Below are 26,276 nucleotides of genomic sequence, written 5' to 3'. Positions count from 1 at the left end.
TGTGAAAAAGCTACCGGAAGCATGTACTTTTTAGGATCCCATTTGCGTGACTTGATGAAGGACTTCCACACCCAGGGGACGTCCCCTACCTCGGTTGTCCACAGCAAACCTCAACTTTTTTCCTCCCCAATAATCCATTGGAACAAGGCGGTGCATTGTCAGCTCTGTGTTCAACATTTCATCCGACACTCTCGACGGTGAGTTCGACCGAAAAATCAAAGATCGCCTCTTGTTTTGTATTGTTTAATCGGCATAAAAGCTCCAACTTCCTCCTTGTTTGGAAGGCGACGGCAAAGCTAGTCGTTTAGCATGTAAACAGTTCTCCACTTTTAAGGTTTTACACGATTAAATCACTCCCGATGGCAGTTTTTTTAAATCCCTATGTAGATTAAAATTATTATTATTATAATGTATGTCAAAGGAAACTCATCTTTGGTCGATTTTTAAAGTTAAATGCTAGCGATGAAGCGACAAAAGAGCTAACTGTGAGGCTAGGCGGCGCAAAACAATACAATATTTACAAAGATTAAATTTTTGGAAAACATCCCCAGGGACGATTTTAGTTTGGAGTCAGCAGTCGTCATCTTTAAAGCGTCACTGATCTCCCGTACGTGACATTTTATGCGTTGATCTTCGTCATAACGCGCAAGTTTAGTGTCATCATGTAAAAATTGCTTAAAAATCATAATCAGACCAGGATAGAAATACAATCCAACCACCAAAATTGGTTTTATTTGGACTGGATTAATGATTTAGTTCTATTTGTACAAGCTTATCATCGTGCGTCATCATTGTACACTCATTAACTAACCGAATAAGACGTTTTGTCATCGTTAAACTCGTGCTATTCATGCCTTGTGAAATTCATTACATGCAAAAAAAAGTAATATAAACTTTTCCTTTTCACTTATCTTAGGCTATCCAGGACAAATGACGTCATTTCTACCATTTGTTTTATTTACTTAACCTCCCTTTTTAAAAATCATGAGTTTTGTTTTCCTACCATGTTTTTAATTATCAGTTAACGTCACGTGATTTACAGAGTCAGTTTTCTATTGAATTATACTTCCTTGTTTACGACAGATTTATTACTATAGCAGTTTACAAAATACTTTTTGCAAGATGTACCATACCATATTTGATTACTAATAAACGTCAGGAATAAATAAAGGAAAAAAAACTTGATCATAAATACAAAACAATAACTTTTTTTGGGTCAAATTACAAATGTAGGCCTTCAACAAATTGGTGCTAATTTTATGGTGGGCTATCAGCTGTGTTTTTCCTACCAATGATAAGACATCAATTGCTGGGCACAGTCCTGATTGTACTGTGGCCCTTTTTTATTGCTTACGTTTATAAATGACTCGACTGAAATTGCGTCTTTGCAAAAGAAGTAATGAGGTCGGCTTTTTTTTCTCAGCGGATATTCGTAATAATTGGGAAAAGTTTTTTGTCGGGTTTACGGCTACTCTGTTGACCTTTTTCCCGGCGGAGCGTCTTTTTACGAGCGCATTCTTGCTCGAGCCAACCAAGCTACTTGAAATCAAAAGAAGTCATGTGATCACGCATAAAATCCCAGTATAAACAACTGTAAAACCCTAAAAGGAAGTTTTTTTTAAGTAAAAACCCCAAATGAATCCTGTCCTATCTCCTAGTTTCAATAATTTGAACGTCAATTACCGTCAAGTATAGCGTGTCATATTTTAACCGAGCCACGAGCTCCAAATAGTGTCGCGCTGGCTAACAATAGCGAAAGACGGGGTTCTGGTCTAAAAGCGTCACTAAAAGCGGTCGACTAGCTAACGGCAAACGTCGCATTGTCGCACTCAGGAAGTCTGCCCTTTGACTGGAATGTCACCGGACGCCGGCGTCCACTCTCAATCTCCCCATTCCCAGATTGTCATTGTGCGGGGGCGACTTTGAAGCCCACGTCGCAAAATGACCGGAAATGACATCATTCCCGTTGAGGTTTCGATTGAGACGAAGCACCATTTAAAGGATTTCAACCCGAACTTTGACAGTGTCCTTATTTTACTTGTTTGCGTGTAAATAACGCTGAGAGGGAAACGTAAAAGTTGTTAAAGTACAGTCACGAGTGATATTTGCGTTAGCGCGCCTCTGTTTGTTTTGGATACCGACACCAGGAAGCATTGAGATTTTTCACATAATAGCCTGTGTCGAGTTTTTTTTACAATACTTTGAAATAAAAATGTTAAAAACCCATTGGGGTTGATAACAATACGCCACTTTATTTTGAATGGGAGGGGCCAATGAACACCTAGTTTAAATAATAAAGTGACCTTTTACTAAGCTATCACCATGAACAACAACGAATGACTTCAGCAAAGCGCCGAGCGAGATTGTTCCATTACGGCTTGTTAAAATGTTGCCCCGCCGGCTTTTGTTTGTCTTTTTCCCACGTTGCCCGGCCAAAGCATTCCGTAATTAGCGACTTTACGCCGGGCGAAACCATTTCCACCGCGGTAGACGTGACTAATCGTCGACTGACGCATATAGCGGCCATTGGTAGGGAGGGAGGGGGACATTCGTGCCTTGGCGGTGGGCTTCCTGCCCCCCCCGGGGGTCTGCTCTTTGGAACTGGGACGTGGGCCCACAGTGTGTTTGCGCACTGATAATGCACAAAAGCACAAAAGTTGACTAAAAGCATGTGGAAACGCACGTTGAGTCAGAGTTCACATTCAGATGGAAAGTCCCCCTCTCAGCAGGCTTTTCCAGGGGTGTTGTGTCTAGGGTTGGATAGTATTCTGCTGAAACGCAGTTTTTTTCCGTCCCCTGTTTGCGACAGAATCAGGTTTGGGGAAGAATAGGTTAGGAACACAATGCGGATTCGCTCCTATTTTGTGATCATTTGATTATTTGTTTCTCAGGTCATTCCAACGCAAAGCCCATCATGCCCTTGACTTAACCTAGCCCGAGACCCCTCCCATCCCATGAGGTCGCAATGAGTAACCCGCGGCAACAGTATCACGGGAGCACCGGCTCGGAACGCGAGCTCAACTCTGCCGCCTCCTCCGTTAGCCTACCCTCCGTCAGGAAGACCCCCAAGAAGCGCCGCCTCTCGCTACAGGCGCTCTTCGGCCGGCGACGGCGGTCCGAACGCGACGCCAAACGCAAGTCTAAATCCGCGGCGGAGCCGTCTACCCCCAGTGCGGATGGCGTCCCACCAGAGGTCGACAGGGTCTCCACGCGCTCCGTCCCGGCGGCGACGACAACCACCACCACCACTACCACGGCCACCCCCACTACAGCATCGGGCTCAGAACTGCTGGAATGCCCGCTGTGCCTACTTCGCCACACACGCGAACGTTTCCCCGACATCATGACGTGCCACCACCGCTCGTGCGCCGACTGCTTACGGCAGTACCTGCGCATCGAGATCTCGGAGTCGCGTGTCAACATCTGCTGCCCAGAGTGCTCGGAACGCTTCAACCCGCACGACATCGCCATGATTCTGGACGACCGCGCCCTAATGGAGAAGTACGAGGAGTTCATGCTACGTAGGTGGCTCGTGGCCGAGCCCGATTGTCGTTGGTGTCCGGCGCCGGACTGCGGGTAAGATATGAATTAAAAAAAAAATAAAATAAAAACTGCTTTTAAATGAATTGACAGCAATAGACGTCCAATTTATGAGTAGAGTTTAACTATGGGGAAGAATATTTTGGAAAGAATATTTCCCTTAGAGACACACACAGATGCTGTGTTGACATTTCACATAGAGGCTTTATGCATTTTATGTGCTGGCAAACCAAGGCGTCTCCATGTTTACCATATTTGGCACTAACCTGCTACATGTAACTACCAAGATGGGGACATTTGAGACTTGTCAAAGTATGTTCAACTTTGTTGTAAACAGGGAGAAAAGAGATTTATCATCACATCAATTTGACTGGTTTGGTAAATTGAAATGGTTACTTCACCTAATTTCTACCCCATTTGTTTTCCCACAGTTATGCCGTCATCGCGTTTGGCTGCGCCAGCTGCCCCAAGATTACATGCGGGCGCGAGGGCTGCGGCACCGAGTTTTGCTACCACTGCAAGCAGCTGTGGCACCCCAACCAGACGTGCGACACGGCACGCCAACAGAGGGCTCAGCACTTCCGCCTACGCAGTTTCCGCTCCTCGTCGCTGAGTTACAGCCAGGAGAGCGGCGCCGTCGGTAAATAAAAAAAAAAAAAACACTGCCGCGGATGACCTAACCCTAAAAATGCACGTTTTTAACGGAGTATATCTGCGTGTCTCCTAGGCGACGACATCAAGCCGTGCCCTCGCTGCGCCGCCTGTATCATTAAAATGAACGACGGTAGCTGTAATCACATGACGTGCGCTGTGTGTGGATGCGAGTTTTGCTGGCTTTGCATGAAGGAGATTTCGGACCTGCACTATCTAAGGTGAGATATTATGAAGTGGACATTTGGGGGGAAAAAACTTAAACAAATGTACTAATATCATTTTACATGTAGAAAATTGATTTGGCTCTCAAATTTTGCAGTATTTTTTTAAAAAACATTCTTAAACCACTTTTTCTAGGCAATTCTGGTTGTGACATCGCAAAAAATTTGTAGTTTGTGTCATTTGTGTCCAAAAATATGCTTTGTTGTCATTGAAACTTTTTAAATAGGGTTATTTGAACCATTTTGTGTGTGTGTGTGTCCCAAAGTCCATCCGGTTGTACCTTCTGGGGCAAGAAGCCATGGAGCCGCAAAAAGAAGATCCTCTGGCAGCTGGGGACTTTAGTGGGCGCTCCTGTGGGCATTGCCCTCATTGCGGGTATCGCCTTCCCCGCCATGATCATCGGGATCCCCGTTTATGTGGGAAGGAAGGTAAGCTTGAAGGAGGGGGAAAAAAAAGAAAGTGGATTAAATGTTGTTGTTTTTTTGGGTAGATTCACAATCGCTATGAGGGCAAAGACGTGTCAAAGCACAAGAGGAATTTGGTGATCGCGGGCGGCGTGACGTTGTCCGTCCTCGTGTCGCCGGCGGTTGCAGCTGTGACTGTTGGTAAGAATCAAACTTGATAGGATATTACATTTGCCAAATTTGGATAGTTGAATTATCTGATGTAGGGGTTCACTCTGTAACAGTTTATGACAGGGATATATATATATATCTTTTTTTTTTTTTTTATTCGAGGAATTGGAGTGCCCATCATGCTAGCATACGTCTACGGCGTCGTGCCCATCTCGCTGTGCCGGAGCGGCGGTTGCGGCGTGTCCACCGGCAACGGCAAAGGAGTCCGCATCGAGTTCGACGACGAGAACGATAACATGGGCGCCGGCGCCGCGGCGACAGGTGAGTCCGCCGACATGCCGTGCAATCCGCAGTAAAATAACAAAGCGGCTCGCCTCCACCAGACACGACGTCAGTGGCCGAGACCAGGCTGAACAACGCCAGCTTGGGAGACGGCGCCAGCGTGGGCGGTCTGACCGGCCTGAGCCTCAGCGTGAGCGGCACCCACATGGAGCGATGCGGCGTGGGCTCGGCCCAACGCGACAACATGAGCGACGACGCCAGCACCACCGCCCTCGCCGGCGCTAGCATCACTGGCAGTTTGTCGGGGAGCTGCTACAACAGGTTAGCCCAGGGGTGGGGAAAAAAAGGACTAAAGTATTAACATACTCATCATTAAAGTAAATAGTGTAAAGTACAAAGTCAAGTCAAAAGGAATGTATTAAGAAATAATCAATATTGGCAGCATTTGAATGCAATATTATTATGTCGTGCTAAATGTTCCGGGTTATTTTTCAGGATGGAGGTTCAAGCCGACGTCCAGAAGGAGCGCTGTAGTCTGAGCGGGGAGTCTGCAACCGTCAGCTTGGGAACCATGAGCGACAATGCCAGCACCAAAGCCATGGCAGGCTCCATACTCAGTGCCTACATGCCTTTAGAAAGGTCAGTGGCATATAAGTGCTTCTACCTAGTGGTTGATATTGGAATTACAATAATAGCTAACAACCACAATGCACATTTACATTCTGCGCAGAGACAACAGCCTGGAAGTGCAAGTGGACGTGGAGTCTAAAGAGGACAAAGTGCGACACTGCAGCGCCAGCAGCAGTCTGGACGAAGCCGGCTGCAGCGCCCCCACCGTCGTCGCCGCCCCCTCCAAGGACCATGACGCCTCATCCGCGGGGAGCACGAAAAGTAAAGGGAAGATGTGGAAACGCGGAGGAGGCAAAGCCGAGTCTAAAGTCAACCACGCCGACGGAGACGCAGAACGCCGAAGTACCGTCTCGTCCGAGTTGGACTCGCCGTCGCTGAGCGGGAGTTTGCCGTCGGTGGCCGGCTCGCAAGGCAGCCGATTGTCGGCCGAGCTCGGCGAAACGGAGGCCTTCCGACGACTGGCGGCGTCGCCCGACGAGGTTCTGTATATCGCCGAAGACCCCGCCGACGCCCGCGGATGTGTCGCCACTGACGTTTGAGGGGAAAAAAACTCACAAATCGTGTCTTAAGTCAAATTTGAAGGAAAAAAACGGGAAGCAGAAGGTCGGCGTTGAGATGAGGAATTGTGGGGAACGCGAAGGTCAACTTGAATGTACGCAAGAACGTTATTTCCAACATGGCGGTTGATTTGAAAAGATGGGGGAAAAAAAGATTTACAAATATCCACCACTGTGCCACTCGTTCTTACAAAGAGGGACCATTCGGTAGCAGTTTTAAGTCAATGTGTTTTTCTTTTTAACACTTTCATTTTTATTACATATGCAGTAATGCTTTTCTGGCTTATTTTCCATTTTGGGAAAGTTGAAGTTTTTTATGTCGCAACCCACACAGTTGGGTCTGAATTTTTTTCTACATGTCATTTGACAACATATTTTCCGTTTGGACAAATCTTACAAAGGAAGCTATGCAAAAAAAATTGTTCATTTTGTAAAAAAAATAAAGGGCATTTAATTGCTTCTCATTTCACCAAAGTTGTGAATTTTAGTTAAGAAATGAGATTGTTCAATGGGAGGAAATACTTTGTTTATTTCTCCCTTGAATAATTCCCATTTTATCATTTGATTTCCACCCATTTTTTCCATGATGGGTGCAAAAATCACTTCCTTTTCCCCCTCAGTGCCTTTTTAGGGAAACTTTGCCAAGTTTTCCAATTTTTAATTATCATCAAATCATGTTCAAATTCCCGAATGTCAACAGAAGAGAAGTGGTTTGTTTTCATGACAATTATACTGATTTATTTACAGTATGGGGGGTGGGGGGCGTTATATTTACTAATTGTAAGCTTTGTAATGTGCATCCAAATAAAGAAATGCTCAAATCAATTCTTATCAATGGATGTAACTTTTTGATATTTACCTCAAATACATGCAGCATGTTGATTTTGTGCAGTGTCATTGACCAAAAAAAATGATGCTAGCTGCTAGCATGATCCCTGTTAACGGGTTAAGTGGAACATTCTGAGGGTCAACCTGCAGAACAAAAACAAACAAGCATTTTTTTATCTCAAAAGGGAGAGTTATGATTAAAATGAAGTTACCTAAGCAGAGGTCATCCATAAGGCTCCGTCTCAGAAGTGAGGTCACCTCCAGTAGCTCTTCCTCGGCCTCCCTGACATTTGGGTCCAACTGAAGGACCTCCTGTAGGTCGCCACTAGCCGCCAGGTAGTCCTGAATGGCGAGGAGATCAAGTGAATGCCCTAAAAAAGTTTATATTTTGATATAATATAGTGGCGTCACCTGTAGACCCTTGTGGGCCAGTGCCCGTCTATAGAAGGCTTTCTTGTTATGGGGGTCCAAATGGAGAGCCGAGTCGCAGTCCTGCTTGGCCTCCTGGAAGCGCTCGAGCTTAAGCAAGCAGACAGCTCTGCCCAAAGGAGCGTCTTTATTCAAATTTGGCTGTTTTGAGTTGTTACTGTCGCTACCTGTTTGTGTAGAGAGAGCATTCCTCTGGTTTTAAGGACAGGCATTGGTCATAGTGGACCAGGGCGTCTTCAAAGTGACCCTTTTTCACCAGTTCGTTGCCTTGCAGTTTTAAGGTGTTGAAGCGGGACTCGTTCCGCCTGGCTGAAAAAAAAATGGATGAAAAGTCGACTTACAATCGGACGTCCATCCCCGTCAACGGCACTGAAACATGATCACGACGAAGAAACCCAACCCGCTTTGTTCCATGACAACAACAATGTCTGCATTATTGATGTAGAAAAAGTCAGGACGGACCTTGGTCTCGTGACGCCCGTTCTTGGGCCCGCTGGATGCTGGCCGGGTTCCCCTGATGCGCCTGCTGGACGGATAGCGGCACGGTGGGAATTTCCGGAAGTTTTTGACGCCACTCTGCCCCGTCCTGCTCAATGAGCAATTTCGTGATCCTGGAGGGAGGGATACATTGAACATCAATTTAACAATATTCTTACATCTGGGGATTATTATGGTGACTTGTAGCCTTTAAAACAGAAGATTAATACTACGAATATTTGAACTTGACCTGTGCACGCTGTCATTGGCCGCTCGCACTTCGACGTCAATTTGCAGGACGGTTTTGTAATCCACGTAGGCTTTGCGGTACCGCTCTAGCGACTCGTAGGCCGCCGCTCTGCGCAGAAGCGCCTTCAGGGAGAACGGCTGCAGCTCCAGAGCCCTAAGAGGATCACACAGAAGCTTCCTTGTGGGTCACCAAAATCCTCAAATCCCACCCCCTGTAAACACGCTTACTTGGTACAGTCTTCAATGCATTCGGGACTATTCCCGACCTTTAAGTGGCAAGCGGCACGGTTGGAGTAGAGGATGCTCAAGTCTTCGGGGTCGCCGCTACCTGCAATGTAAACGTCACAATTGACATCCAATCTGTAGGTCAACAGGGTTTATTTTTTGATGCGAACTTACCCGCTTGAGTGCAACCGTCAATGGTCTGGCTGTACTTGTCCAAAGCGTCGCCAAACTGTCCGTGTTTGAAAAGGTGGTTGCCCTCATTCTTCATGCGAGCCAGGTGGGGCGGGAGACCCCCAGCCGGGGCATCCAGATAACTCTGGTCCACGGAGGGGCGGCACGACTCGGGGATCGCCTCGACATTCCCGTTGGCCACCCTTTTGGCGCGGTCTGGGCCGGATACGCCCCCTCGGCCGGCGCCGGGGGGTTTCTCCTGCGTGTTGCCCATGCCGCACCGCCTCTGCAGTGGGTCCGCTTGCTCAGCACTCAAAGCTGCAGTAGCTCCATCTGGAAGGGGGGTTTCCGTCAGGATACACCCACCGGGACGCGTCATTGGCTAGGAGGCGGGGCCAAGGAAGTACTATGCAGTGCGATGCCTCTCCTCTCGGTGGCGTTGTAAAAGATGCTGGGGTGGATTAAGAGTATTATTTTTAATAAATATTTTAAAAATTAAATTAGCCAAAAGCAAAGTATTAGTGGATTGTATTATTTGTGTAATTGTGACCCATAAAAGGCAAACCGTGAGATATTTTCCAGGGGAAAAAAATGGTTATTAATGAAGACCAATCGTCCAGATTTATTCACACATTAAGAAACAGGGGCGAAAAACAATAAGAAAACAAAAGAGCCCCACTTTAGCGAGCGTCAAACACAACCACTGGGAACCAACAGTCAAGGAAAGCAGTTAATGTTATTCATAATGACATATTTCTTTTTGTAACAACACAGAAAGGATACATCTATTTGTCCTCTTCTTGTACATGATCCTGTAGCCACAGTCTCGGCATCGGATCGGATCACGAGCCTTGATTTCGTTTTCTGTGTGACACTCTTAGAACACAATAAAATCATTTAGCATTAAAATTAACGAAGTGAATGTATTGACTGTCAACGCTCAAGACCTAACGATTGACGGGAGTACTGTAAATTTATTCAAAATACCGAGTGTGATATAAGAGAGTTAATTTTAACTATAAACTTACCTCCACATATATAAAACATAGGCTGCTGCCGGGGTGGCTGCACATCTTGCGGGGTGTCCATTATGTGCTCTAAAGAATGTAGACATTAGCAGATTAGCATCAACGACATGCTAAACCTGAAAACAGCATGGCACTTGTAGCACTAGAAACAATGTCGTATAAAGTATTGCGTAAGTTAATGTGACTGAAGTATACATTAAAGCACAATATGCTGGAAATTAAAATATAAATAATACAAATGTTACACTACCGGCGAGGTTTGTTGTTTGATGCTTTTATCTGAGGAAGCGCTTCTTACGGGCATGCGTAGTGTAACGCACGACGGTGAGTAAAGAGGCTCGTGATTGGTCATAAAGATAGATGACGTTGGCTGTGTTTTAAAAACTTTATTTAACCACTCAACATTGACATTAGGTTCATCAGGACAATAACAACCACATATTTATTGCAAGTAAAAATACATTTTCTCTATAAATTGTTAAACATGTTTGGAAACAAATTTGATACATTCAAATGTTGCATGAGATGGAAACATCCAACTCAACAAACAAGAAATTTATAAGTGCAAAGAAAAGGAAGCTTAATAGTGGTCTTATGGTGAATGTATAAAATATAAACAAATCTCAACTCTCAAAACTATCATACCAAGTTGCATTTTAAATAATTACATGACATTCAGCATCACCAATAAATATTTGCATAAAAGTAAAACACTGCTATGGCATCAAATACTAATAATCTTAGCTTAATTTGGTAAACTGTGCAATTTAACATGCATAACTCGTTTTTTAATACTAAGTATGATATAGTAAATAAAGGAATGATAAAAAAATACATGCAAAATATTTTCACTAGTGCACCGCTTTCAGAATTTTACCACAATAATATAATACAGTAACCTTTTGTGGAAATATAATATAGCCTAAATCATACATGAAAATTAATCCTGGTTTTGCCCACTACACAGCAGAGACAATCCAGAAATACTGAGGCGAAGTACTAACACGCGTACGCCACTGTTTTCCACCATATCCACCCAAAGCCGGTCCCCGTCGACCCGCAACGTCACTCCGATGGAGCCGAGGAGCTTCTCTACCTGCTGGAAAGCTTCTTTTTCCCACAAAAGCGTAGGTAGAAACTGCATGGAGAGAGGATCACCACTCTCCTTCAACAAGCCCATCTGAAGACAGCAGTACAGTCATTTCAGACCTTTAAAAATAAAGATAAACAGTTTTCAAAACGGACTTGGACCAACCATGGCGCTGAAGGCTTGGAAGAACTTAGGCTGACTGTCACAGATGAGACTCAAAGTTTCATCTGGAAGCTCTGCGGAGAAGAAAACACTCAAATATTTGTTGGAAATGTTCTTAAAAATGCAGTTTTGGGTCTTACCTTCCAAAGCACTGACCAAGAGATGAACTGCATTGATGGAGGCATTGTCAGAGTTTTGGTTGACACAAACTTCCTCAAGCTAACCGTGATTTAAACATAGTTAGACTTGGAATGGTCGCCACGCAACTGAATAGTCACTCACGACATGTTGCAGATACAAGAGAGTAGCTCTGTCGCTCAGAATCTCTTGAAGTTTGCAGAACAAGGCCCAACAAGTTGTTTGGGGAAGAGCGGTGAGGGGAGTGAGGTCATCCATGTGAGATCCTAAGAACAGATGTGGTTTAAATTTCTTAGTATGTTACTTTCCTATTGTAAGGCTACTTATTCTCAAGTAGCATGTAGATAGAGGAACATATGTTTTTAAGGATTTAAATCTACTTAAAGAAATAAGTGGACAACAACCATCCTGCTCAATGTGTTCTTCTACAATTTTCTCATCAAAACATCTTCCGTCCACGAACATCAAGGACTCTTCAGACCAAGCCCCCCGCATGTCATTCTCAAAACCGCCAATTTTTCCAGGTTGAAGGCATAGTTCTGCAATGACACGCATATGTCATGGAAATCCAGAAAAATGAAGAAGAAAGTTCCCTGGAACTGCCTGAATTTATGAGGAAGTGACAAAACAAATGGGTCTTCTACTTACTATAGTGCCCCTCTTTTTTTATATCCAGTTCCAGAATACTATACGCAATGACCACACCAGATGGTATCTCCAAAGAAACATCACTGTCCGCCTCAATGTCGTTGCTCTCTTTGATACACATCTGGAACATCACGAGGAACCAAAGCTCAGAAAATCATCTTTATCTTCTTCCAGGGTAGAAGAAACTCACCTTAATGCTAGCCCCGAGTTTGCCCAACAGGTTCACCACACCATAAAATGCACATTTCTCTTTTTTGGTTTCCGTGACAACGCTGGCAGTCGTGGTGACGATCCTCTCTTTAACCACAGCCAGAACATCAGATCGCTTCTCCAGCTGCTGAACCAATACATGCTGCATGTCCACCAACCTGTTTCAAAGTAGACAAATATACAAAGTAACAAGATCCTCCTGAATGTGTCATTAGCGTCTTTTGTGCTATGCAATAAATAATTCAGCACCTGTTGTCCGAGTCCTGTAGCAACCTCTTCACATCCAGTTCTTCTTTCACCAGCTCGCCGAAATCCGAGAGAAGTTTTGATGACCCCTGACCTTCGACTTTCATGCCGACAGAACCGGCTTCGGCTTCAAGCGTCCCGGACAGCTTATCGCCCAAAATCCCGATGTATTTCAGGAAGTCTTTCTTGAACACAACTAAAAAAGACAATTTTTTTTTTGGTTAGAATCTGAATCTCATTATTAAAAGGCTGCTATTGACAAACACTGGCTAACCGGGTGTTAGGACGTCATCGCCTAGCAACAGATCACTAAGATTAAAATCCGTCGTCTGGTATTTGGGCCTCTGCCAGAACCATATACGCTTCTGTTTGACCACCAGAGCCATTGGAAGCAGCTTAGAAGAGTCATTCATGCGGGAAACGTGGATCAGTCTTCCGTCCTGGTCCACCTGACGGACAAAGTTGGCGGTGGCTTTGGAGAACATGGCCAGAACCGCTGAGAGAACAAAAACAAAACAAAACAAAAAGTGTATGGAGGTCAAATATATATATATGAAACTGGTGACAATGACATATACTAGCAAACAAGTTATGTAGTACTCATAGTGTTGTATATTCAATTAAAACGTTTCTTATTAGATTAGTTTTGATACTTTGTTATACATGTACAGTTTATTATTGCTTTAGAAGGCCCGTTATTGGTTAAAGATGAACAGGAGGAATTTCTTATGACATGTGATGAGAAGATAAAGGGGTGGGGCAAAATAAGTTGTTGGATAGAGTAGAGATATTTATGGAGGTATATGTATGTTTATTTTTAAGTCTTTGAAGCAAAAATGCAAATAATGTACTAGGTTATTAATTTAGAGATGAAAACAATGTACACAGTAGTTGTAGTTTTATATTTCAAAGCAGTTGAAGCTCTGTGTCTTATGACTAATGGAATATTGTGGTAAGAATGATATAAAACAACTACATTTTTACAGGGTAGTCATTTAGAGACCCTTACGGCTAATAAAAAAAAGCACACAGCTAAACTCATGACTCGGATTTAACCGTGAAAACACATTCTTGTCACAAGAAACACAAAAAAAGCATAAACACACCATTCTCAGAGTTAAAGAAGTCGTATGGTAGTAGTTATTCATTCCTTAGTACTTACCTCTTGTAATAAAGTTGTGGCGTCGCTGTTAAAGCTGTGTGGTGTCAAGTTCTTCAAGTTGAAGGTCACCGAAAAGAACGAGTGGAGGTCTTGCTGGAAAACTTTGGACTAAATAAAAGTGCTAAATGCTGGTTGAGAAAAAGAAAAGAATGGCAATGGGAGTTCCAGTCTTGCTTTTTACTTTTGCCTCCTCCCACTCCACTGCACTTAATTAACCAACGTGTGTGTGTGTGTGTGTGTGTGTGTGTGTGTGTGTGTGTGTGTGTGTGTGAGTGTGTGTGTGTGTGTGTGTGTGTGTGTGTGTGTGTGTGTGTGTGTGTGTTGTATTTGTCCACATGACAGCAATAGATGTCCAATCCATTTCAACTGGGAGGGTTGATTTGCTAACCCTCTTCCAATGTACTCGTAGTAAAATGGCTTATAAAGCCGCTTCAATACACAACATTCTTTTGCCATGTTTCAGCTTGAATGATTTTTTTCTCCATTCTCATCTGTTAAAATTCATTTATTTCGTGATTAAATTTGCCTAACATTATTGAAGCACCTGGTTTTAATACTAATTGATCGTTGCTTATGTTTTTCATATCATACCAGAAAAAAAATGTCTTTATTTTACACTATTATCAGTACACAAATGGGTAAAAAATAACCCATGCTATCATATTTCATAAAGAAAATGTCTAGATATTTTCTTATTTTAGTCACAGAAAACCACATATGCATTAAAGTTTGATTCAAACAGTAGTTTATTGCCTCTATTGACCAAATATGCTACTAAAATAGCAACTTCTAAACAGTTCACTTCTGTGGTCAACCAAGTAATAATAAAAACTTTTTCAAAACAGTTGAATGGTTGTTTTCATAACACATTTTTTTCCAATAAAAGTTGAATAGGTGCAGCACAGCAATAAAAGGCACTTTAAAAATATTGATGCATAAAATGATGTCTTGAATCTAGACTAGCAAAGTTCAATAATATTTAAAAAGAGACACTTGAATCTACACAAAGACCGCAATGAAAAATACGGCAGAGGAAGTCTTTGATACTTTTAGGTTGTCACGACACAAATCAGGACGTGAGGTGGACTCTCACTTCGTATTTTTTTACTTCCCATTGCGTTGTAATTTGTAGTGAAGTGAAAAGATAACCGCAGGTCACCACAACTCAGGGAAGTCCACCTTAGCGAAGCCCGGATCTCTGCGTAATTCCCAGTACGAGTTGTTGTTCACCCACGTGTCGTACTCTGACTTCCTATTAAAATGAGAAAAAAATTGTTTTGATTACTCCAAAAAACACTGTACAGCCACATAGTTTAATTTTTTTTATATATAGATTCTAGGGATTATATGGGCCGGGTCAACACATGATACGATACATATAAAAAAGTGCATCCGTTAACAGTACATATGAAACATAAACAGTAAAATGAACAATAAACATCTCAACACCAGTGAGGAGGTAACGGACTATCACTTGAGTCACAGTCATGTACGTATATGTTATCTCACAATCATGAGAGCGACAAAAAAAACAAAAAAATACATGTGTGCTTGTCTGATTGCGTCTCCCAAAACATACTTGAAGAAACGTGGTTGGTGGGTCATGTTGTTGTCCTCCAGCATTTTCCTTCTCTCTCTCTGAAGTTGTTCTATCCTCTGTTTCTGTCCTTCCGCTTCCTCCACATTGCCCTCCTCCAAACACCTGAAAGTGAAGTCACATGTATTTAAAATATATATAATATATAATATATATAAGAAATCAATGTCCACCTCTGGTCCAGCCTGAAGCGTGTATCTGTAGGGGGCAGCAGAGGTCTTGTTGTTGGATCCAACTCGTTCAATTCGATGGCAAATTTAGTGAAACCGTAGTACTGGTCGTGGTCTGGCGGCATGGCATCTAAACGCACATATCCGTGAGTATTGGAGAGCTGGAGTGTGATTCGGAAATGACTTTGCTACTCACTTGCTCTCCAAATGCAGGTGGCGGAAGGTGGGTCTCCTTGAAAAATGGACTCGTGCCATTTTCCAAACATGGAGTGGACGACTTGTCCGCTGGAATTGGTCACTACGCCCTCAATTTCGTTGACAGAAGAACTCCACGATCTTGCCTGAAAGAGTTTATCGGATAAAAAAAGTTGATTAATCCATCATTTGGTGTCCAATTTATGTAGACTTCATCCATAAGTTAAAACTTTTCCAAGTGTAATTTTAACCTAATCATTGAACAGATCCACATTTGTTTTTGTAATACCATATTTGACCAACAGAGGGTGCGTTCCACTCTCTTGTTAATGTGATGAGGATTTAAAGGAAAAATGAAGGCTGAAATAGTATTTATAATTGGAAAGGGCTGAAATTAACATTAAAATGAGACTAAGAGTGCAGTATATTAGGCTGTGAATAACTAAAGAGTGACTGTGTATAATCTGACCTTGACAAATGTGATTTTACACTCGCAAGTGTTATTGTTGACATTTTTAATGGTCATCTCTCCGTAGTGTTCGATCCAACGCTGTCCACTGATAATATTATGGATGCACGATGTCACTTTGTTCCATTCATAATGGTCCCCAAACCTAACAAACCCAGTTAGAACGTCAAAATTCATGTCCATGTCGACATTCAATAACGTAAACAGAAAAAAAATGGACTTACGAAGGCAGTGTCACATTAGTAGTACCCACTGGAACAATTTCCATAGATTTTCCCCAAAATTTGTTCCTCAATCGGACATCTGTAATGAATCATAGATGAAAAAAATAAGCACAATCCCCATTAACCAATTATCATACACACATTGTGATACAAAAATTCTTCATGCTCACCTTGCCAAAAAGCAAAGTTATTTGAATCTGCGTGGCACACTGAAACTGGTGGGTGATGGCTTACCTTTAAAAACACAACATGACAAAAAGTCATCAACAGTTCTGTCTCTTTTTTATGAAACAAAGGTAAAAAAAAAAGGTACTGACCTGTTCACCTATAAACTTAAAGCCCTTATCAGGTCTATCACACTCATAGGTTTCTCCCAAAACCGGATTGAAAGGTTTACTTGCAGCTCGATAGTAGGAAGATGTATACGCCGTTATAGCAAATGTAGCGACGTATACCTACACCAGAGAAGAAAATGGTCAAACTTGACCTTACTTTTCATGCTGTGAGTTTACATTATTACATCTTACCATACGCTGGTAAGGATTAGAAGTCTTATTAGCCTTGTCAAGCAGTTCGCTGTACTCCAGTTCCTCGCAAAGTCGCTGTAGCGTGTTGAGTGGTTCATTCAGCTGAACCGGCATGGCCACTTTGGACAAATCCTTGCCAATGTTGTTCCTCAGAATATTCCACAAACTCACACTGGATGGCGGACTAGGCGAAGGTAGTGTTTTGCGGCGACGTTGAACCACGGATCCGACACTACTGACTGTAAAAAGTGACCAAAAAAATGGCGTTACTTTTGAGATTTTAGTGGTTGTGTGGTTTAATGTACCTGAACTGTGTCTCTGGCTGGCCCCTTCGTTACTAAAGGTTTCCACGGAAACGCTGTCGCTCACGTCACTGATGTAGGAATCGTCGTCGGACAGCTGAGGACGTCCAAACAAAAAAAATAGGGAAAAATCAACAGCCAATCAGATTTTTGCTATAAATACAATAAGATTGCAGCAAACCTGTGTCCAAGTTGATGATGCCTTACCTCATTTTCAGAGGAGGACGAGGAAAGCAGGTATTCCTGCGCGTCATAGAACTCGCATACGGATTCGGGAATTGATGCTCTGCTGTCATTGGATGACTGGTGCACCAATGAATGGTCTTCGTCCAGGCATTCCTGATTGGATGGAAAATGTCAATACAGAAAATGACTGTTTTTATAGTGTTATCACATTAGTATGTTGACACTCACGGAGTTATAGGCTGACTTTAAGGCTGTGACCTGCATTGGTTGAGGGGGTTGTAGTTCCATTGTGTGTTTTAATCTTTCTCTTTCTGCGGAGAGGGAACTGTAGGCTGATTTCAGTGAAGTGTGGACTGCAGAGAAAATAATTGTAATGTATATAGCACATAAAGAAGACATTTATAAAGAAGGCTGACTCACTGTTGTTAGCAAGCCTATTGAAGTTTTCCTGTAGACGGGAAACCTCAACCGGAGAGTCCGGGGAGTCCGGAAATGTCTCTTGGTTGTTAGCTTCCACGTACGGGAGATTGGGATTAAGGGAGTGGTTTTGAGGCATCTGAAGGAGAGATTAAAAGGTCAAATATGTGGCGGAATGAACGTCAATACCCACAATTTTGTTGACATCACCTGTGTTGTTACTTTGCTATTTTTGCCATTCTTGGATCGCCATTTTTTGGACCTCTTCTCCTTTTTGGAGATGTCATTAGTAGATGTCTGTGGTAGCATAATACAGTGATTTTGCTAAGGTAGATTCAACATAATTGTATATGTCAAAAAGTCGTTATTTTTCTTACTTGAAGCATGTTGATGGATGAGGCGGAGTATGTACGGTGCATGACTTCCATGCTCCTCAAGACTAAATTGAGTTCTTGTAAGTTGGACTCACATTCTTCCAAATCTAGGCAAGTGAAATAATTTCAGTTAGTATTAGATCTAATGCAAAAAAAGGTATCGAAAGTGGAGTGTTTTGGTGCTAAAATGGATGAGTTGAAGGCAAACCTTTGGCGCACTTGTTCATGTCCTCTGAGGATTGAAGCCAAGAATTGATTTTGGCTTGATGGCTGGACGTCTGCTTGCGGAGGGAAGCCCCCTGAATTAAATAGACATCATTAGAAATTAAAGGACAAATGGCTCAAGTCGTCTTTATGAAATTATTGAAATGTGCCATTAGCAACTTGAAAAAGGCTCCTCAGATGTATAACTTATTTCAAAAGAGCACAAATATCATTTATACCACACCTTCCTTATGGAGTCACCGAGGGAGGGCGAAGAAAACTTGTGGCTGTGGTAATAGTGAGGATGAGGATACGATGAAATCTCGTTCTGACGAAATACACGATGATGACGCAGCTTGGTCACCCATTCCTCAAACACATCGAACGACTTCATCTTCAAGTGATAAATGTTGTCCTCCGTGTCCAAGTCAATGCACATGGATGATTTCTTGATGGTCATGACGGACAGGCCCACATCAATACAGCCGTGGACCTTTCCTTTCCTCAACTATCAGTAAAACAAAAAGTTAACATGGAAAACTACAACTATGAAGAAATGTACTACACTCAAGGAGATACCTACATCTGTGGCCCGCTTTGCATACTTTAGGATGCCTTTTTCCAACACAAAATATCTCTGAGTAAAGACAAAATATAACAGAAATGTTATTAATACACACCAATTCCGGACGTTTGGTCGCTGGTCAAATGTATTTAGATAAACAGTACTTAGATATTAACAGTACTTAGATATTAAACAGTACTTAGATATTAAACAGTACTTAGATATTAAACAGTACTTAGATATTAAACAGTACTTAGATATTAAACAGTACTTAGATATTAAACAGTACTTAGATATTAAACAGTACTTAGATATTAAACAGTACTTAGATATTAAACAGTACTTAGATATTAAACAGTACTTAGATATTAAACAGTACTTGGATATTAAACCGTCTCTCTTAGATATCAAACTTTCTCTCTTAGATATCAAACTTTCTCTCTTACAAATTAAACTCTCTCTCTCTTAGATATTAAACTCTCTTTAATATTAAACAGTACACTCTATGTCACCAAAAGACAGGCGACCAAACGACATCCAAGCCATTTTGTACCTTGTGCCATCCCTTCATGGGCCACTTCCTCCTTTTCAACAGAAAACCCTGTTGTGGCTCAGGTTGCTCCATCATGGCAGGTCCGCCCTTGAGCCCTTCCACAATTTCCCAACTATCCTGTAAAGAGAGCAGGCAAAAAAATAAGAGCATCCACGTACAAAAACCTAAGAACTGTTGACCAAAGTCCAATCTTACCTGGTTACAATCTTGCTTAGAAGAATCACTACTATCGCTATGAGTTGGCGACGGTGATGTCATCATTGGTCGTCCTTACCAGAGATCACGATGGAGTCGAACGCCGACCTTTGAAGGTCACACGACGGCGGTCTGCCGAGAAAGGTTAAAAGAATCTCATGTAAAAACGTTGTGCAAAGGTTACACTCTTTTTGATGAAAACACATTTGATACTAGATGAGTGGAAAAGAATGGCCTCTCATTGTGATGTAACAGAAATTCCACTCCGTGCTACGCATGGCTGTGTTTGTTCATGCTTTTTTTTTGTGTTGCTTTACCACAAGCGTCTCGCGGCCACGCCCCATACGGGCCTAAGCGAAGACCTGAATCCAGTTCAAAACGGCATTCAATGTTTTGTACACAGTAAATAGTCTAAAGTTCATTTAATAAGGCGCAGTTCAATCCACCTTCCGCATATAGAGCAATGGTTTAAATGAGTGTGTATCCTTTGCCGTGCCCAGAGGGTGAGTCAGCGACAGGAAAGAATTTGCTCTGTTACACTATACCAAATCCACTCTTAGTCTCAGACCCAAAACACAGACATCATAGAAACAATACACTTGAACTTGTCTTAATTTAGCTCGACAAATTTCCCACACTCATGTTACGGTACTGACTGACTAAATGAGTGGTCATTACAACCAGGCCATTACATAACACCCTTTTTATTCCTATTTCACATAATTTAGCCCTGTAAAGTGTGTTTTATGCTAATTTAAGTTAAAGTAAGATGCTAGCTGTCTGAAACGCTATTGTATAAATACAAAATGTTTCAGTCTGGGACTTTGAAAAGGTTTTAAGATAACCTAAGTATAATTCCAAACGGTAATGCTAGCCGTGTGAAACTTTATCGCGGTTTATCGGTAACCGGCTCAGCATATAATCCCGAAAAGTGTCAATCATTAATGACACAATTGGTTGTAAATGATCTGTTAAAGGAGAAAAGCAGTTATGTCATCAAGAAAGTCACAAGAATGACATTGAAGGTGCCTTGGGGAAGCCAAATATGTAACTTGTCTCTTGTTTCTTACAAACATTTTGTTATTACATGTATGATATGGCAAATAAATCTTTCCTGTTCACCAACATTAAGACAGGATGAACAGAGAGAAGCAGCCTGAGGAAATGTCAGACTGGACTTTCCAGTCATGAGAAAGTGAGACACAAAAAGATATTTGAGCAAGCATTCATATTCTTGCTCTATTACATAAATAAAGTCAATGTATACTTGCTACTAGTTTGTCAAGTTAGTATTTCTTGGAAAACAAAATTAAAAGTGCAAACTTGCAATAACTAGTGATACATGTTGCTCTTACATGTACAAATTTCACTTTTTTTCCCAAAGATTTACCCTATATTTTCATTTTTAAATCTCAAATGGCTTCCATATTGAACATTCCAGATTGTGTTAGCATAGAAATAGACTGCAAAGACTATCTATCCTTGCAAATGGACCAGCTGTTTACAAACCCTGTCGTATCTTCCTGAAAAGCTTCTTTACAGAAATGATCCTGCAAAATCTGTGCATTATTATCTCATGATTATCAGACTGCAATATGAGATTGCTTTAAACAGCCTGACAAAATGATCAGGCATTCAAATTTTGTGACAAAATACAGCAGCTGCCTTGTGGAGAGAGAAAAAAACATATGGCAGTAGCAGCACTTTGCAGTACTTATCTGACCTTTGACATCATGTCCATTGAGCGGACATATTTTTAACGACATGGTTGATTTCAACGTGAACGCTTGTCATGGCTGAAAGCTATCGTGTCAGCTAAGATAACTTATGTTATGCATTGTGGCTATGGGAACAAAACATGAACAACATTCATTCAACTTCATTATGATAACAAAACTTTTGCATGAATGAGATCGAGCAATTGAAGTAAGCCATGCAGTACATAGTAATAAAGAGCATAAGGAATGAAAATCAAGAATATATGTTCACAATGGAATGTTGTGCTTGACAGCTTTTAAGTGGGTGCGTTAAAATGGAGTGATAAATTGGCGCCTTACATCAGCACATCTTTTGAGTGCTGACAAACACAAACGTAATGAGGAAAAAAAAACACTTTGGTGGAATAATTGATTTGTTACCTTCTAATTAGCACAATAGATGCACAATTTCCCCCTTAGATGAAGTCTTAGTTCTTCTGCTTGAGTATTTAAAGTATATCAAGGATTGATTTTGTATTTGTCTTGCAGTTTTAAGGGGAATTTGTTGATTTTTTAATGAAAATATTTGTTATTATTTTCCTACTGTTGTTGTTGTTGTTATAATTCCGATTTATATTTAAGACAATACAAGTTTTACTATTGTTTTGATTTTTTAAAATCATATTCAAGCCCCCAAAGCGATTTTTCATGACTTTTATTGTGTTTTTTAAAACGTAATAGCCAAATTTAAAAAAACAGGCACCAATATCGACTAACTAAATGGCTAATAAATATTTTAAGATAGAGATCGACTCCACAGGTGTCCAGTTTTAAACGTTTACTTCCCCCAACCCGATGCCAACGCAGCAAAATCCCGAGAGAGGAAGAGAGCAATCCTCTCATTTACCAACGAATTAAAGCGTAAAAAACCCAACTGTTAACGCGGAGATGCTTGCAGACGCTCCCCCATATGTCACGACTTCTTATTAATTATTCCATCGAAAGCGTTTGACCGAAATCGTGTCAGTGCTGCTGTGCTATTTACACGGGGCGATAATTCCAATATAGATCTTTACCTGAGTTAAAAGTCCTAGCAGGAAGAAAATCGGCTTCCGTGAAAACAATCGCTTCGCATGATGAGCGTAGAAAGGTGGAGTAGTACCTGTCCGGGAAGTTCTCCCTAGTCCTCGTTTCATTGCTCGAAAATTGTAGAAGGGGGCGTAGTCTGTGGGCATCTTAAATTGATGGGCAGTTTTGTAAGCCAATCACAAGAGGGAATGTAGTTGCGAGGTGCGCAACATTGAGGTTGACGCTCGTTTGAAACTGGGCTCTTTTTGATGACGTATACATATATTTAACGCTGAATTCAGCCGGTGATTTCAACGCCAAAACAACGAAGAATCGACTTGTTTAAAGGTATAGAAAAATGAAAAAACATAATGTATGCAGTGATAAACATGGAACATAGTTGGTACAGGTATTTTAATTGTTTTACATATGTGTTTATTTGAAATGTGGGAGGAAACTGTGGTACCTGGAGAATACCCACATAGGCACATGTAAAGTGCGGACCGAACTGGAATCTAACCCATGATCCCAGATCTATTATTTTGCTAATAATGTCAACTAATAATATGAATAATTGAGAAAAAAACAAACCTGACATATGTATATTTTCACAGAGGCAATGGAAAAGTACAAAACAAAGAGATGGCGATAAAAAGGACACCAACAAATATTGTTTGAGTCCGCAACACCAACCGAACATCTTACATGAGGTAAATCAGAACTTTTATTTCCTATTTTCTTTATTTATGTTCCTTGGTTTGTGTTCCATCAGGTAAGTCCTTTGAATGCCTGTCAATCATATTTTGAATCAATATTTTGACAAAGTAACCATAAGACAATGCAAAATGTTATTAATTAGTACGTACAGGTGTACCAATTGACTTCATTAACAGCATTTGTTATGTGTACTACTTTGTTACCAGCCAAATGTTGACAGAAAATCACTTTGTAGTATTGCATAAATTGTTTATTTTTGCTTGTGGATGTGTACATTTATTTCTTTCTTGATACTTTGTTATGTAACAGATGGCAAATGTTGTTTTTAAACACATACACTCGTGAGAAAACTATCCTTTTGAAGTCAACAGTAAAATGTGTCTGACCAGTAAATAGCTCAATTTCCTTGCAATGCTTGCCCTGCCTCTGTTTAGCCAACAAAACAAATTTTCTTCTTTGCATGAGTACAAGGCTGCTCCTGTCTGTGTGTGCGCTTATTTCTATGGCAACAAGGGGTGGAGAATTGGGAGTGAAAGGAAGGGGAACATTTAGGAGAAAGAGAGAGTTGAATGTTTGTAGGAACTTGCAACGTGGCTGAAGGTGCTTGGAATTTGGAGTTGTGCACGTATACTATCGTTGTCGGCATTCCGACCTGAATATTTTCAAAGTACAAATACTATGTAGACAGTTTGAGGGAAACAAAACAATAGCTTGTGTCATGTCCTCAACCTAAAACTAAAGTACCGCACCTTCACATTTTTTTTTGGCACTGTTACACTATGTGAACCGCACCTATCAAACATTCCAATACAAGAGGGCCTAATTTACTCAACAAACAATGCCTTTTTATGATTTTAACATGGAATTTAAAAGCGAAAGAAGAGACAGTAGCTTGTAAATAAACTAACAACGAAACCTGATACCGGAAAAGCTATTTATGCGCTTCTTGTATCACATTTCTGGCTCAAACTGTACAAAGATAAGGAATTAAGACGTATTGTATTTTTTTGCATTATCTTGATTGGAATTTCTTGTAATTTTTAATGTACTTCAAAATTAATAATTTCAGATTTATGATTTGAACATACAGACCAAAACGTGTCGATCTATATTTAAATATACTCAAACGTGAACTACAAAAAGTAACAATTGCTATTCTTTGTTTATTAGCGTAGCTCATTGTTGCAATATTGTTTTGTACCCGCAGAGGGCAGCGTTTGACAGAATCACTCCATTGTTGTGAAATAATAGTGCTTGAATGAAGACTTTTACGGCCAAACTTTTTGTTCTATAATCTGTTTGGAATTAAGACCCGATACATAAATTCAGAGGATAGTGTGCCTTTTGTCACAACCCCCACTTTAAACCTCAGTTTTTTAGAGGATTAGTCTATTGCCTTTGCTCTTTTTACGATCTGAAGACATCATTTCTGAGTCATGATATGATTCAGTCTGATTACGTGCAGCCTCTTTAGTCCCATTTAGTCCATCAAAGTCTTGTTCTCACTCTTTTTCCTTGACACCACCCGCTTCCACACTCGCCACCCTTTCAACATGGCAATGGCGTGTTGTAATTCTTTCCAGATGTCCAAGTTCGCCTTGTGTTCTCCACTTCTGCACTCTCAAAGTCTCAAGCTCTTGTACTTCTTTCTCTCCAACATTTGCCTGAATAGCTCTTGCAAAGGGGGGTGACTGGATCTGAACATAATGCAAAGAAATATGCTATATTGCATTGCTGTGTTTTTGGAAAAGGGTCATTTTGAGGTTATTTTTTTATAAAACACATTGTATTGTGTTTTTGTATTGTGTATTGTCAACCAAGTGGCGGTTTGGAGCTTTCCTGTCCAGATGTTCCTTTTTTTGTGCCATTTTTGTTCATTTGATTTGCCATGGACGGCGATGGGTGCCCAATTCTTTTAAATTGGAATATAGGTCAGTTTTTTTGATAACGTTGGGTCATTCCACGCGCGCCCACATATCTCCACGCGCTGATAGATAGGAAAGAATCTCTTCCACCTTCCCCCTCTAAGTGCATAAACACGTTCACTCACCCCCGCAACAACATACACACACACACACACTGTTAGTCCAAGGCAAAGCTCTTCTTAATGATCCCAGCAGCTGTTGCTCTTGTAAACACACAATCCCGCCGCCTCCCCTCGGCCTCTTTTTGCTTCCTCACCTCCATTCCCACAAGCCAGTCAAGAATGTCAAAGATACATGCAAGATTAGACTAATCCCAAGTTGCAACTGAGGTCATTTGATTGGATACTTAAGTAACCAAGGTGCCATTCATCTTTCTTTTGAGTCAGATTGATTGGTTTTCATGTTGCTCCCATATGGGTTAACTCTTAACTTGAGGTCAGGCCCATAGAAGGGAAAAGAAAGCTGATTTACAACAGGATACATATGTTTCTACTAAGACACCTTTGCTTTGGCTTTGCTAGTTAGTCCGTCACACTTTATTCATATAAACAATGCAGATAGTGTTTCTTAACTTTTGTCATACTGAGATTTGCATTTGAAATTGAGTTAATTTTCTGCACATTTATTCATTAATTAAAGAAACGGTCAAAACAGTTCATTTTTCCTAAAAATGTTTAGTACAAATGTTTGAAATGTCCCTTCTTATGTTTGTTTTCAAAAAATTACAGAATTGGTAAAGCAATTTAACGCCATCAAAGGCCCTTAAAATGCAGTAGATTTGGTTAATATTTTTATACACTATAATATATTTCAGCATAATGAAATTGGTAATATATACCCAAGTATTTTTCATTTTTAAATGTAGTACTTTCCACCCGAAATATGGAAGTTTAAGTCCCAAACAGCAATTTCCAATTTTTGCTTCAGGGCTGCAAAACTCACAAAAATTGATTTTTTATATTTGTGTATGTTTTGAGAGCAACAGTTAGAAAAAAGATCCTTATGTTCTTTTAGTAGTATTACCACAATAGAGCAAAACTGACTCCTAATGTAGCCCTATACTGACATTCTACCTTTATTTTCATAAGTGCACCTTACGATAAAATGACTTAGAAGTTGCACACATGGTTCGCATTTACAGGCCAAAGAATTCAAATGGCAGACACCAGAGGGAGATGTGCCAAATCTGATCTGTAGGCTTGAAAGGAGATTTAAATGCAGGATGTGTTGGACTTGAGCCAACAAGAATCTTATGTTTTTTTCCCCCATGAGGTGTCCAGTTGTCACATCTACAAATTTAAGTCATTTAGCCATTAGCACACAAAAAGTAGTGTACTTTCATCTAGAAAAAAGATACTTCAAATTGAA

The 26,276-nt window shown here is 41.1% G+C and overlaps 6 protein-coding genes across 8 annotated transcripts in view; 1 reads left to right on the top strand and 5 right to left on the bottom strand.

Moving 5' to 3' along the window:
• Window positions 1-529, bottom strand: part of LOC144214928 (TBC1 domain family member 20) — a 31,529-nt gene extending 31,000 nt beyond the window's left edge. The window contains exon 1 of one of the 2 annotated variants that reach the window (XM_077743669.1): window positions 28-529. The gene's annotated coding sequence lies outside the window, so the exon portion shown is untranslated. The remainder of the gene's footprint in view (window positions 1-27) is intronic. The other variant, XM_077743668.1, reaches the window with a different exon arrangement.
• Window positions 51-7,342, top strand: LOC144214926 (E3 ubiquitin-protein ligase RNF19A-like). Its single transcript, XM_077743663.1, has 10 exons — window positions 51-197; window positions 2,892-3,576; window positions 3,972-4,180; window positions 4,268-4,412; window positions 4,682-4,844; window positions 4,907-5,021; window positions 5,154-5,312; window positions 5,375-5,594; window positions 5,769-5,912; window positions 6,004-7,342. The coding sequence occupies exons 2-10, from the start codon at window positions 2,966-2,968 to the stop codon at window positions 6,440-6,442; spliced, it is 2,205 nt and encodes a 734-aa protein (XP_077599789.1). The 5' UTR covers window positions 51-197; window positions 2,892-2,965; the 3' UTR covers window positions 6,443-7,342.
• Window positions 4,319-9,261, bottom strand: LOC144214929 (sperm-associated antigen 1A-like). Its single transcript, XM_077743670.1, has 9 exons — window positions 8,843-9,261; window positions 8,672-8,771; window positions 8,445-8,597; window positions 8,180-8,328; window positions 7,885-8,026; window positions 7,700-7,826; window positions 7,501-7,630; window positions 7,320-7,432; window positions 4,319-4,849 (listed from the first exon to the last, which is right to left on the bottom strand). The coding sequence occupies exons 1-8, from the start codon at window positions 9,216-9,218 to the stop codon at window positions 7,428-7,430; spliced, it is 1,182 nt and encodes a 393-aa protein (XP_077599796.1). The 5' UTR covers window positions 9,219-9,261; the 3' UTR covers window positions 4,319-4,849; window positions 7,320-7,427.
• A 152-nt stretch (window positions 9,262-9,413) lies between these two features.
• On the bottom strand, window positions 9,414-10,255 carry polr2k (RNA polymerase II, I and III subunit K). Its single transcript, XM_077743671.1, has 4 exons — window positions 10,118-10,255; window positions 9,868-9,936; window positions 9,623-9,715; window positions 9,414-9,542 (listed from the first exon to the last, which is right to left on the bottom strand). Exons 2-4 carry the CDS (start codon window positions 9,926-9,928, stop codon window positions 9,520-9,522), a joined length of 177 nt encoding a protein of 58 aa, XP_077599797.1. The 5' UTR covers window positions 9,929-9,936; window positions 10,118-10,255; the 3' UTR covers window positions 9,414-9,519.
• Window positions 10,256-10,789: 534 nt separating this feature from the next.
• On the bottom strand, window positions 10,790-13,738 carry LOC144215209 (gasdermin-E-like). Its single transcript, XM_077744043.1, is given in 9 exon segments — window positions 10,790-11,047; window positions 11,123-11,193; window positions 11,260-11,523; window positions 11,662-11,796; window positions 11,906-12,026; window positions 12,096-12,273; window positions 12,365-12,557; window positions 12,636-12,857; window positions 13,524-13,738. Coding segments are annotated over 8 exon segments (1,431 nt in total). The 5' UTR covers window positions 12,847-12,857; window positions 13,524-13,738.
• Window positions 13,739-14,245: 507 nt separating this feature from the next.
• Window positions 14,246-22,408, bottom strand: LOC144215110 (oxysterol-binding protein-related protein 3-like). 2 transcript variants are annotated; one of them, XM_077743907.1, is made up of 21 exons: window positions 22,275-22,408; window positions 19,502-19,633; window positions 19,307-19,423; window positions 18,772-18,825; window positions 18,433-18,696; window positions 18,193-18,283; window positions 17,988-18,091; window positions 17,821-17,907; window positions 17,614-17,749; window positions 17,422-17,546; window positions 17,215-17,346; window positions 17,011-17,104; window positions 16,706-16,944; window positions 16,496-16,633; window positions 16,349-16,412; window positions 16,179-16,257; window positions 15,955-16,099; window positions 15,487-15,631; window positions 15,294-15,420; window positions 15,103-15,225; window positions 14,246-14,775 (listed from the first exon to the last, which is right to left on the bottom strand). In XM_077743907.1, exons 2-21 carry the CDS (start codon window positions 19,565-19,567, stop codon window positions 14,679-14,681), a joined length of 2,427 nt encoding a protein of 808 aa, XP_077600033.1. In that variant the 5' UTR covers window positions 19,568-19,633; window positions 22,275-22,408; the 3' UTR covers window positions 14,246-14,678. The 2 variants fall into 2 exon arrangements, with proteins under 2 accessions (XP_077600033.1, XP_077600032.1); XM_077743906.1 differs by having other exon boundaries at window positions 16,706-17,104.
• Between the last annotated feature and the right edge of the window lie 3,868 nt (window positions 22,409-26,276).

The sequence above is a fragment of the Stigmatopora nigra genome, chromosome 21 (genome assembly GCF_051989575.1).
Source record: "Stigmatopora nigra isolate UIUO_SnigA chromosome 21, RoL_Snig_1.1, whole genome shotgun sequence".
NCBI classification, from domain to species: domain Eukaryota; kingdom Metazoa; phylum Chordata; class Actinopteri; order Syngnathiformes; family Syngnathidae; genus Stigmatopora; species Stigmatopora nigra.
The sequence above is the reverse complement of the archived record's forward strand: the minus strand, read 5'-3'. Positions and strand labels throughout refer to the sequence as shown.